General features: G+C 43.8%; 1 protein-coding gene across 1 annotated transcript in view; it reads right to left on the bottom strand.

Annotated features, from left to right (window-relative positions):
• Window positions 1–13,638, bottom strand: part of CNGB3 (cyclic nucleotide gated channel subunit beta 3) — a 93,510-nt gene that overhangs the window by 49,598 nt on the left and 30,274 nt on the right. Inside the window, exon 5 of the mRNA XM_053395821.1 lies at window positions 1,822–1,933. Coding sequence (XP_053251796.1) covers window positions 1,822–1,933 — 112 coding nt within the window. The remainder of the gene's footprint in view (window positions 1–1,821; window positions 1,934–13,638) is intronic.

The following is a 13,638-nucleotide window of genomic DNA, read 5'->3' as shown; positions in this document are numbered from 1 at the left end:
CCACTCTGTGGAGTCAAAACATATACTGTCATGTGAAGGAAACAATCCCATGACTGCAATCATGGAGCAGGAATTCTAACAGTCTGTTCCACGGCTGAACAGCTCTTACTGTCAGAAAGTTCCCCCCCCCCAAATGTTTAGTCGGAATCTCCTTTCTCATAACTTGATGCCACTAGTTTGAGTCCTACCTCCAGAGCAGGAGAAAACAAGCATGCTCCTTCTTCCATGTGACAGTCTTTAAGATATTTGAAGGTGGCTATCATGTCTCCTCTTTTCCAGGCTAAACATACCCAGCTCCTTCAAGCAGTCCTTGTAAGGCTTGGTTTCCAGACCCTTGATCATCTTGGTCACACTTCTCTGCACACATTCCAGCTGCTCAACATCCTTCTTAAATTTTGGTGCCCAGAATTGGACACAGTATTCCAGAACTCAGTTCCAGCTCCTCTCAGGTGGACACCATTATAAGAGAATAAGGGAGAACCCTGCTAGATCAGACTAAACATTGATCTATTCCATCATTCTGTTTTCACAGTGGCCACTCAGATGCCTATGGGAAACCCACAGAATAGCATTCTGAGCAGAATAGCATTCTCCCCCCCTTCCTCTCTTGGTTTCCCTTTTGTCTGTCTTTAAGATTACCTGCCCTCTACATTCTTTATATAAGCTGGATAAAGGGACCCCTGACCATTAGGTCCAGTCATGACCGACTCTGGGGTTGCGGCGCTCATCTCGCTTTATTGGCCAAGGGAGCCAGCGTACAGCTTCCGGGTCATGTGGCCAGCGTGACTAAGCCGCTTCTGGCAAACCAGAGCAGTGCACGGAAACCTATTTATCTACTTGACGTACTTTCGAACTGCTAGGTTGGCAGGAGCAGGGACCAAGCAACGAGAGCTCACCCCGTCACGGGGATTCGAACCACCAACCTTCTGATCGGCAAGTCCTAGGCTCTGTGGTTTAACCCACAGTGCCACCCGCGTCCCTTATAAAAGCTGGATACAACCCCATAAATATTACAGAAAGGCACGTTTAATGGACAAAGAAATCTGTTGTAGGTCAGGGATGGGGAACCTGTGGCTCACTGGATGTTGTTGGACTTTAACTCCCATCATTCTCACCATGACCAATGGGCAGGGATGATGGGAATTGTTGTCCCAAAACATCTGGAGGGCCACAGGTTCCCCATCCCTGCTGTAGATGGAAAAGATTGTGCTTACTGCTTATGACATCTTCATTGCACTGCCCAAGATGAACCAATGACCCTGGTGAAAAACTAGTTGTGGGTTGTGTATTTTGTCTCTGTTTCTGTGACTGTACAGATATATTATAAACTTCTCAATGCAGAATGCCCACCGTGTGGCACAGGTTGATCCTATGGCCAGACGAAGACCTACTGGTATTGCTGGCCTTGCAAAGGACCCAACCAGTCCCCTAATTTTTGCAAAGCAGAACGGGTCTCACTGCAGTCTGGCTCCGGCAATGCATTCACTGGGAAACAAGAGGAGCAAAAGCAGCAAGACCCTCATTTCTACAAGAATTAATGACATAGTTCATGGACAACCTCTTTCTCAAATGTCTAAACCAACAGTGTTCTTGTGACACTTTCTTTTTTTAATGGCACTCCCCCACAAAAATAAGTATAGGGTTAAAATATATCCATTATCTCCAGAACGTTTAGCACCTGTTGTCATTTCTTTTGGGAATCAGTTCTAGTGAATCCTTGTTTGTGGAGCCGCATGGCCTGATCCTCATATCTTTGCATATCGTTAGTGCCAGTGATTTATTATGAATGACAACTACCAGTTTCTTAGGACTGTTACTCACGTGGCTGTCTCTTCTTTCTCCTTGACCAGCTGTGCCTCTTCCTGTTGTGTTGCCTCAGCAGGCTTGTCAGCTGGAGGGGGATCGGGTTCTTTTTCTGGAGGCCCTGCTGCATCTAAAACCAGATGGTTGATAATAACCATTAAGGCATTTATTACAGAAAGCTGATGTCAGAAAAGCTTATGGTGGTTGTTGGCACACAGGTTGAAGCAAGGCCAGAAATCGAGTAACAGGTAGGTGAAACAAAGTAGGCACTCCAAGAAGGGAGTGATAGGAAAGTGATAGAAAATATCATAGCTGGGACTGTACAGGTACTGAGGAATTAAAGGAGGTATATCAGAGAGGAGCTGGATGCTAGCAGACCTGTTCCAGGTCAGGCCCTTGGAACAAGACCGTCAGATTGGAAAGTGGCAGAGATCCAGTATGAAAAGGGGGAAGTAGCATTCCATTACTGATCGTGGTACACCTGATGGTAGATTCTATCTGTTTTCCAGAAAGACAATTTATAGATGTAGTGAAGTACCTGCAATTTGCTCGTTGTGAAAGCACAGTGAGTGTAGAGGTTTAGATCTTAGATCATGGCCACTGGTCCCATCACCTCCTGGCAAATAGAAGGGGAAGAACTGGAGGCAGTGAGAGATTTTACTTTCTTGGGCTCCATGATCACTGCAGATGGTGACAGCAGTCACAAAATTAAAAGATGCCTGCTTCTTGGGAGAAAAGCAATGACAAAGCTAGATAGCATCTAAAAAAGGAGAGACATCACCTTGCCAACAAAGGTCCGTATAGTTAAAGCTATGGTTTTCCCAGTAGTGATGTATGGAAGTGAGAGCTGGACCATCAAGAAGGCTGATCGCCGAAAAATTGATGCTTTTGAATTATGGTGCTGGAGGAGACTCTTGAGAGTCCCAAGGACTGCAAGAAGATCAAACCTATCCATTCTTAAGGAAATCAGCCCTGAGTGCTCACTGGAAGGACAGATCGTGAAGCTGAGACTCTAATACTCTGGCCACCTCATGAGAAGAGAAGACTCCCTGGAAAAGACCCTAATGTTGGGAAAGATGGAGGGCACAAGGAGAAGGGAACGGCAGAGGACGAGATGGTTGGATAGTGTTCTCGAAGCTACCAGCATGAGTTTGACCAAACTGCGGGAGGCAGTGGAAGACAGGAGTGCCTGGTGTGCTCTGGTCCATGGGGTCACGAAGAGTCGGACACGACTAAATGACTAAACAACAACAACAAAAGAATGCTAATACAGTGGTACCTCTGGTTGCGGACGGGATCCGTTCTGGAGGTCCGGTCGGATCCCGAGGTTTCCGCAACCTGAGGACCACTTCTGCGCATGTGTGCGTGGCGAAACCCGGTAAAATACTTCAAGGTTTGCCGTGCGCGCATCCCGAAGTTTACGTAACCAGAGGGTTACGCAAATGGAGGTTCAACTGTAGAGGGCAGTGCTCTGTTGGAAGGAACCCTCTATTTGAAAGACAATCAAATCCCAAGCCAGGTTTAAAGATAACGAGTGACCAGAAGGTGGAGAGCAGGCAAGATAGTGAGCAGGGGCCTAAAAGTTGGCTTCAGATTGAGCAGGCCACCTGATCACAATCTGTTAAGGGAGCTGGGAATGGCAGCTCTGGGGGATAACTTCAGTTCCTAGGATTCTTCAGAAGAAGTCATGTACTTTAAATGTGTGGTGCATAAGCAGCTATGGTCACTCAGTGAAGCTGATGACTGACTAGGAATTTGAACTTGGCTATCAGCACCTAGGGCTTGCCGATCGAAAGGTCGGCGGTTCGAATCCCCGCGGCGGGGTGCGCTCCCGCTGCTCGGTCCTAGCACCTGCCAATCTAGCAGTTTCGAAAGCACCCCCGGGTGCAAGTAGATAAATAGGGATCGCTTACCAGCGGGAAGGTAAACGGCGTTTCCGTGTGCGGCTCTGGCTCGCCAGAGCAGCGATGTCACGCTGGCCACGTGACCCGGAAGTGTCTGCGGACAGCGCTGGCCCCCGGCCTCTTGAGTGAGATGGGCGCACAACCCCAGAGTCTGTTAAGACTGGCCCGTACAGGCAGGGGTACCTTTACCTTTACCTTTATATTTGGTCCTAATTAAACATTCTAGCTACTTCAATTACAGGCATAACTGGAAAACCAATAGGATGTGGCCCTTCAACTGCATCAACTCTTATTTTTATTAAAAACTTGGACTCATTCTGATGTATTTATTATTCACTTTATTTTTTTCCTAAGAAAATGAAATGGCATTTCTCCAAGAAACCTGGTGCTGGGCTAGTTCTGGAACTTTTGAATTTTCAAATAGTTTTAGTTTAAAAGATTGGAGAGATAAGATTGGAAATCGTGGGCTCAAAGAGCCTGGAGAAGTCCGTCCCCCCCCCCCCCCCGCTTTTCAAATGAATGTTCATAGGAGATGGTGAAATTGAGAATATCACCCACAGGTATATCATGACTTAGTCATACTGACAGAGTGACGTTTATGAGATATGATTATTGTCACACTAATAATTGCTGTTGCATTTCATTGCTTTTCTTGGATTTGTGTTTCCACAAAAAGCATGTAGAGCAGCCTTAAACAAAACAGTTGTTAATATAGGTATGAAATGCAAATTTGAGGGTGTGCGTAAATGAGTCACGGAGAAAGTGTCCTTTAAGATGACATTTAGCTATCTTGAGATGATTAATTTCTATAATTAATTTTCATTCGTATTTTAACTTTAATCTTAAAAATATATATGGTATGAAACCATCGTCATTGTGATATCATTGTGATACTTTGCCTAAAGCAGACATAGTCTTAATAAGTGCCATGAGTTTGTCACTGTTAGTCAAAAAGCCTTGACGACCATTGCTATTATTCACACCTAAAGAGTTTGGTTGCCAAGTCAAAATAGTTGTTTGAAACAAAAAACACTTGGGGGAAAAACTTAGTCCATGCTGCATGTCCATAAGTAACAAGTCAATATTAGTCTACAACCTTGAATTCCAGTGATTGAATGATATCTAAAGGAGTATATGACAGGCTTCTCAGCACTTCCCACAATTATTCACAAAGCAGCCTCAGAAACCCCTCCTCAAACTCAGGGAAACTGTCAGAACCACATAATCCAATGCACCCTTTGCTTGGAAGGAAGTCCCATTAAGTTCTTAATCATTTCTGGAAAAGTGGGTGGAGGATTACAGCTTAAGAGGCACTTGGATGCTAGTCAAGGTCACTATGGGTGTGCCAGTTTGGGTACAATATGCTTTGTTTGTGGCAAAGTTCTTAGAATAATTCCTGTGGTCTCCTAGGAAGGGTGTGTGGTACAGTGAGTAGTGTGCCAGATTTCAACATGGAAAATGGTCCATGTATGAAGCTCCTCTTTGCCAAGTCTATTATGTCACAGCCTAGCCTGTTTCATAGGTGGGTTGTGAAGCAAAAAATGTTCCTTGGGTCCCTTGGAAAAAAAGACAGGATATAACTGTAGCAATATTTTTTTTAAAAAATAAAAATAAAAATTAATAAATCTAGAAGGTATAGTAATTTGTTCATATATCTCAACATTACACATACTTCTGTTTAGGAATTCAAGCAATCTGAAACTACCAAACTTCTACATTTTACTAATCAGTTCTAATGTTAATTGCTGACATTAACGCTGATGAAATGTATTAAGGAATATTTTATTGTGTTCTTTCCTCTCACAGCAAATGAAGAAAATGGTGATTAAATCAGATTGAATTGTCTTTAGAAGATTCTTGAGTATTATGGAAACAATGGAGAGAATCAGTTAAGTGTATACAGTGCAAAGTATCGATATATTAAGTATGCACCTAGTGTTATTTGAAGCAGGGAGCATACCCTCCAACGTTTCTCCGATGAAAATAAGGACATCCCATTCCATAATGATAATTTTACTATTTATACCCCACATATGCTACTGGGTTGCCCAGTAAACATTTTTTAAAACTTCCCTATACAGGATGGCTCACTGGTCGGATAACTCCATATCCTCCAACATTTCTCCAATGAGAAAAGGGACATCCTAAGGAAAAGTGGGACATTCCAGGATCAAATCAGAAACTGGGATGGCTTCTCTAAATCAGGGATGTCCCTGGAAAATAGGGACACTTGGAGGGTCTGAGGGAGGGGGAATCTGTCATCCTTGAAAAATCACACACATATTTCTAGTCGCTGCTTGTTAAATATAGTAATTGAATTCACTCAAATTGTAAATGCTTCTATGTACTGTGATGTTGATTGGTTGGTAACTGAATTATAGAGAGTGCTCTAGTAGTTCTCATGTGATTGGCTAACATTGGTCACCAGAGATGTATCTAGCGAAGGAGAGACTCCATTTTATGTGAAGCAAGATGACTGTGTTTTAGAATCCACTGTGAACACTGCTAAGTTGAATGGAGTTTTGGAGTGCTTCTTCTCTGCTTGAAAGAAAGAGAGCAAAGCTACAGGAGAAGGTAAAAGTGGAAATCTCTCATAGGAGCTGTAAGGCATGGCCTAACTGAGATACAGAAGGCTGAGCTCTGGAAAGAGAGGAAAATACAGTTGTTTGGAAATTAGAATAAAAGACTGTGAGCCCGTGCTTGGAGAAGCATGTGACTGTAAATATTATGTTCCTCATTTCTGGTTTATTAAGTCGGACTTCACAGCCATTGCTCTTATGGGAGAAGGAGGAGACAAGGAGCTACCTATTACTATGAGAATGATGTCTTCTACGTTTTCTGCTTTCCTTCGGTCTCTTTGGCTGTGTGTGGAGGATGATAGAATACAAATGCAGCTCTCATAGGTGCTGGAAGCAGGAGAGGATGCAGGATTCACCCTTTTCTCCTTCCATCTGCCGCTGTTTGGATTGTAATCTAATATTCCCTTTCATGGGTTAGAAAGACCAAAGAAGATTTATGGACAGCAGGGGAAATCACATATACATAAAGAGCAGAATTTCCATGTCAACAATTAGAAATGAGGATTAGCTTCCCACATTTTAGCCTTTTGAAGCTAAAGAAGATTTATCAAGAAGCAAGTTTATCAAATCAAGCCGAACTCTGACTAATCTTTAATGACAATGTATATGTTTCTCTGAGACCAGAAGTCTGCATAGTGGCTGGTTGAAAGAATGGAGAGTAAGTGATAAGTGTCCAGGACAAGGTGGTGAGGAATTAAAGTTGATACTCAAAGGACTCTTTTCATTGACTGACATTGCTCTCTGAGCTGTAACGCTGAAATACTCGCTCTGCTGAGCATTCATTAGACTATCTGCCATCTCTAAAATCCTTCAACTTCCATATTTTTTGAGACTTCTTTGCTTCAGTCCTCTCTCTCTCTCTCTCTCTCTCTCTCTCTCTCTCTCACACACACACACACACACACACACCAAACCAAGCTGGGTGGAAACCACTTTGCCACAGTCAAAGTCTCAGTAGTATCTTTGAATTTTACAACCACGTGGTAGCAATGTCAATTACATTGACTTTTCCCATGCTGTTTGTACCCTGTGAAGCAGATTTCACAGTGGATTTTTTTTCTTCTTCCAGTAATATGTTGCAGGCTTTGTCTTGTTCTAGATGCTCACAGGTCTCTAAGTGACCCTGTGCACATAGGGTTGCCATATGTCTTCTTTTTCCAGGACATGTCCTCTTTCTTTCATGGGTAGAGTCATCATAGAGACCCATAGTTAAAAGTAAAGGTAAAGGTAAAGGGACCCCTGACCATTAGGTCCAGTCGTGGCCGACTCTGGGGTTGCAGCGCTCATCTCGCTTTATTGGCCGAGGGAGCCGATGTACAGCTTCCAGGTCATGTGGCTAGCATGACTAAGCCACTTCTGGTGAACCAGAGCAGCACATGGACACGCCGTTTACCTTCCCACTGGAGCGGTACCTATTTATCTACTTGCACTTTGACGAGCTTTCGAACTGCTAGATTGGCAGGAGCAGGGACCGAGCAACAGGAGCTCACCCCATTGCAGGGATTCGAACCACCGACCTTCGGATCAGCAAGTCCTAGGCTCTGTGGTTTAACCCACAGTGCCACCCGTGTCCCATATAGTTAAAAGTAGAAGCCCACAAATGTGTCCTCTTTTTTGCTCTTTAAAATATGGCAACCCTAATATTGCAGGGGCTTGGAACAGATGACCCTTGGTGTCCCTTCCAACTCTACAATTCTATAGTTCTATGACATTTTGGTACGTACTTGCACCTATAGGCTTCTGTGCAGACTGTGGTCTGGGCTCTCTTGTCTCCCTTAACCACCCAATCCGCACTGACGGCTTTTATGCTTGTTTGGTGTGTTCATGGTTATGGTGGTGGAACAAAAATGGCTGCCTGATAGTGGTCCGTATTGACTATTCACAGTCCTGATCCAATATAGATGTATATAAGCTGGATCCAATTAATGTATATAGGTATGTACAGCTGGACCAGATCAACTGTGAATTGCTACAAACAATTGTGAGCCAATTTTGAGGCATTTGTTTGGGGTGCCAAATATAGCACACAGTGCATCTGAAAAGCAAGTAAAACCACATACTGTATATATATTTCTTTTGTAAGCTCTTTGGAGCAGGAACCTGCCTTTTAATAATAATTAATAGCTCAACTGCACAAATCACCAGTGAAAATAAAAATGAACTGGTGAATTTGACCCTGACAAACACTTTAAAGACCTAAATGTAGGAGAACACAAGGAGAAAACTACAGCAATACAGGATTGTACCAGGTGTTCCTGAAGTAGGTGCCAGAAGCCAGGTAATAATTTGCACTTGCCTTTAGATTCCCATCTGTTCCTATAAGCATTTCCCAATATGCCTTGAATCACAAACCAGGGGAGGCGGTAGTAGTGGATAGTGGCAGCATATGCTTCTCATAGATCTCTGCCGCATTTTTAGAACACATGCAGATTGGTGTGTTTAAAATATTGGAACTCTACCACATAGGGATTGTTGCCAGCAATTCTCTTATTCTGGATATCCCAATTCTTGATCGTTTGCTTTCTGCTTAACTCTGAATTTCTATTTTCTGTTGAGCTGAGTAGGCTAGGTTCCTGCCATGAGGCTCATAACTCTCTGACAAGTAATTACGTAATTGGTAGAAACATAGGCTAAGTGCATCTAAATAATCAGTACAGACAAGTGCTAAGCGCCAGATTTCTATTCTCTTGACTGTTCGTTCCCCAAATTTCTCAACTGTCTTCTTTCCTGACAGCTGTCCTGGACTGAAATAAATGCTGGAATCAACAAGAGTTTTCAACTGACTGCACCAGTACGATTGAACACTCTATAAAACATTTACTGCTGTGTGTCTTAGACTTTATAAAATTATAATCTTCTGCTAAACTTATCAGCTCTTCTGTGTTACCACTTCCAACCTAGAACACATACAGGTATATTTACTTCATGGCTATTGCCTTGACCTATGGTTACGTTCACCACAAAGGGGAGATGATTACCCAATAGGGTGGAAATCAGCAGGCCTAGGGTCCCATAACAGCAGGTAAGGCAAGGCAGGGAGATTCAGAATAAAATACAGAGTCTTACAGACAACCCCTCCCGGGAAGGGAGACCAAAACGTTATTTGTTTAGTCATGGGTATGTTGGTCTTTGATTTGTATGACTACTAAAAGAAACTTTGCCACGGCCACTGTGATATCATTGGACTTGTCATCCAGAAGATATTTGGTATAGTAGGCTTCAGATTGACCTGGCTGATTTGCCAATAGTGGTTTAATCAATAGCTCCCTAGCTTGAGCATATTGTCCTCAATTCAATAAAATATGCCTCATGCAGTCGATGTCCTGAGAGCACACACAGATCCTATTTTGATAAGGGATACCTCTCAGTCTGCTATTTAACACTTCTGATGGGAATACATTTAATCTGGCTTTGGTGAAAAGATGCCAATATGTTAGTACAGACAAATTTCTAAGATACGCAGGTGTCTGAAAATTGAACCCTTAGTGAATTCCTACTGCTAATGGACCACAGATAACATGAGACTGAGATCGGAGATCACTATGTGATATGTCCCAGAGCCATTGCCTCAGAGATTCAAGGGTGGTATCATAGCCCAGATGGTACAGGAGAGAAGGTGGTATACCAATCCAAGTGGCTTTTCTAACCATAGTTTTCCTCCATGAGCTGGTAAACTCCTCATTGTTGCAGGAGTGCAATACCTCAAGAATCACCTCTCTCCGTATGAACCAATCTAGACCCTGCGATCATAATCAGAGGCCCTTCTTTGTGTGCTTCTCCACAAGAGGTCAAGAGGGTGGCAACACAGGCCTTTACTTGCCTGGTAAAGGTGCCAGGTGAAAACATTTCTCTGTAACCAGGTGTCTGGCAGATTAACATTCTATGGGCTTTTAAATTGTGTTTGTGGGAGGGGGTTACTGGTTTGTTTTCGTTTTATTATGTATTTTGGGTTCTAATTTGTACTTCTATATTGCGAACCGCCCTGTGATCTTCAGATGAAGGACAGTATACAAATTTTATTTACTACTTTTATTTACTACTACTACTACTGCTTTTCAGCACCAGACTGAATCCCCTAAGACACTGATGGTGAAATTTCATTTGTTTCAAGTACTCAAGTCATGTATTTAATGGAAAAAATGAGATTGCTCATTAGTCCCTTTTGTGTACAAAATTGTGCTCTGTATATCAAATTGCCTATGTATCCCCACTGATTGTAAAGAGATAAGAAAACATATCGGAGAAAACATGCATTTCATAAGAACACTTTTCATAACTATTTCCTCCTCCTTTTTATAAAAGACACCTACAAAATTAAATCAGCTTTCAAAAATGCAAAGGAAGCTTGCTTTTGGATATTTATCATTTTATTGGCAAGATGTGATGCAGTGCTTCTGAAGAGGGACACAGCATCCAGGATACATTATGCGATTGATCATCCATTGCCACAGTTAGTTAATTTCAGATTTTGTCTCATAATTGATTACTCATACAAGGAATAATTGATTGCTTATACAAGCATTTTATTTACAAGAGAACTGTAGCAAAATGAATGGCTCAAATAGTTTTATGAAAGTTTCCTGAGGGAAAAGGGACTAATACAATGCATCTAGTGTCACATGTCACTAAAGCAATGAGCAACCATGCAGAGTTTCTTTTAAGTCATGGTACTATTGGGAATTCCAGTCCTGGACACTTTTGACTGCAGGTAGACAGCAAACATAAAATCATATAATAGCTTCAAGGCTGGCCTGCGTGTAATAAAAAGGAATGTTTGTTTGGAGTGTGGCTGCTTCCCAAAGCTCATATACACTGTGTAAGGAGTCCAACATTTAAATGAATACCATTCAGTAATATTAAGATCTATTGGAATTCAGCTTTGGGTCTACTGCAGTTTTTTAAAAACCTATATTGGAGTGCACTGCTGCACTATTGGTTTCATAGGACCCCAGAGGGAATGAAACTTCTGCCACTAAAGAATTGTTAAGGTCAAGAGTGAACTGAAATTTAATGGGTATAATTATAAAGTGTCCTTAGCAGGCAGTTAAATTGGATGAGGCTGTGCCTTGGGCCCCTGAAATTGGCCCAATAATTAGGCATTTTTGTAAGTCATCACTGGGCAGACTTCAAACTTTTAGAATCTACTGCTGCTACTACTATTACTATTACTAGAACCCCAAAATTCATCAGCTGGAGGCTGGTGCTGAAAACTCACACTTAGAATTAGAGAATTTGTTTTGAATACCAGTACTGAATGGAGCTCAAAGTCCTTCCACACAAAAATCCACTTCTGGTTACCCCTGAACTTCCTTCATTTCAGCAGCATAATCTAGGGTGGCAGGGGACTGCCATTTTGCTATTGTTAAACAAGTGGGAGTCAAAATTCCTTGGTGATATCCTGCAGATCACTCAGAAGTCTACCAGTAGATCTACCTTCTCTGTTTTCCTGGTGTAAGCTATGTTGAAGCTTGAAGCAAGGACCTTAGTCTCAAGTGTGCTGTTTCATGTGGACTGCCACAGAGATGCCATAGCACCACTTGCCCAAAGGGAGCTTATTTGCATCTCCAGAGTTACAGGGTAGCTGCCTGTCTCAATGAGAGTCCAAAGTTATGGGAGGGGCATGGATGAGCCTAGGTAAAGGTAAAGGAACCTCTGACCGTTAGGTTCAGTTGTGGATGACTCTGGGGTTGTGCGCTCATCTCGCTCTATAAGCCGAGGGAGCCAGCATTTGTCCGCAGACAGCTTCCGGGTCATGTGGCCAGCATGACTAAGCCGCTTCTGGCGAACTAGAGCAGTGCACGGAAACGCTGTTTACCTTCCCGCTGGAGCGGTACCTATTTATCTACTTGCACTTGATGTGCTTTCGAACTGCTAGGTAGGCAGGAGCTGGGACCAAACAATGGGAGCTCACCCTGTTGCGGGGATTCGAACCGTCAACCTTATATAATAATAATAATAATAATAATAATAATAATAATAATAATAATAATTTATTATTTATACCCTGCCCATCTGGCTGGGCCACCCCAGCCACTCTGGGCGGCTTCCATAGAAACCAAAAATACAGTAAAATATCACACGTTAAAAACTTCCCTGAACAGGGCTGCCTTAAGATGTCTTCTGAATGTCAGGTAGTTGCTTATCGCTTTGACATCTGCTGGAAGGGCGTTCCACAGGGCGGGCGCCACTACCGAGAAGGCCCTCTGCCTGGTTCCCTGTAGCTTTGCTTCTCGCAATGAGGGAACCGCCAGAAGACCCTCGGCGCTGGACCTCAGCGTCCGGGCAGAACGATGGGGGTGGAGACGCTCCTTCAGGTATACTGGACCGAGGCCGTTTAGGGCTTTAAAGGTCAGCACCAACACTTTGAATTCTGCTCGGAAACGTACTGGGAGCCAATGTAGGTCAAGACCGGTGTTATATGGTCTCGGCGGCCGCTCCCAGTCACCAGTCTAGCTGCTGCATTCTGGATTAGTTGTAGTTTCCAAATCACCTTCAAAGGTAGTCCCACGTAGAGTGCATTGCAGTAGTCCAAGCGGGAAATAACCAGAGCATGCACCACTCTGGCGAGACAGTCTGCAGGCAGATAGGGTCTCAGCCTACGTACCAGATGGAGCTGGTAAACAGCTGCCCTGGACACAGATTTGACCTGTGCCTCCATGGACACCTGTGAGTCCAAAATGACTCCCAGGCTGCGCACCTGGTCCTTCAGGGGCACAGTTACCCCATTCAGGACCAGGGAATCCTCCACACCTGCCCGCCTCCTGTCCCCCCAAAACAGTACTTCTGCCTTGTCAGGATTCAACCTCAATCTGTTAGCCGCCATCCATCCTCCAACCGCCTCCAGACACTCACACAGGACCTTCACCGCCTTCACTGGTTCTGATTTAAAAGAGAGGTAGAGCTGGGTATCATCCGCATACTGATGAACACCCAGCCCAAACCTCCTGATGATCTCTCCCAGCGGCTGCATGTAAATGTTGAAAAGCATGGGGGAGAGGACAGAACCCTGAGGCACCCCACAAGTGAGAGCCCAGGGGTCTGAACACTCATTCCCCCCACCACCACTTTCTGAACACGGCCCAGGAGGAAGGAGCGGAACCACTGTATGACAGTGCCCCCAGCTCCCAGCCCCTCAAGACGGTCCAGAAGGATGTTATGGTCGATGGTATCAAACGCCGCTGAGAGATCCAGCAGAACTAGGAAACAGCTCTCACCTTTGTCCCTAGCTCGCCAGAGATCATCAACCAGTGCGACCAAGGCAGTTTCAGTCCCATTATGAGGCCTGAATCCCGACTGGAAGGGATCCAAATGGTCCGCTTCTTCCAGGCGTGTCTGGAGTTGTTCAGCAACTG

This window comes from Podarcis raffonei, chromosome 7 (genome assembly GCF_027172205.1).
Source record: "Podarcis raffonei isolate rPodRaf1 chromosome 7, rPodRaf1.pri, whole genome shotgun sequence".
Classification (NCBI taxonomy): Eukaryota; Metazoa; Chordata; class Lepidosauria; order Squamata; family Lacertidae; genus Podarcis; species Podarcis raffonei.
Note: the sequence above shows the minus strand (reverse complement) of the source record. Positions and strands in the feature narration are given on the sequence as shown.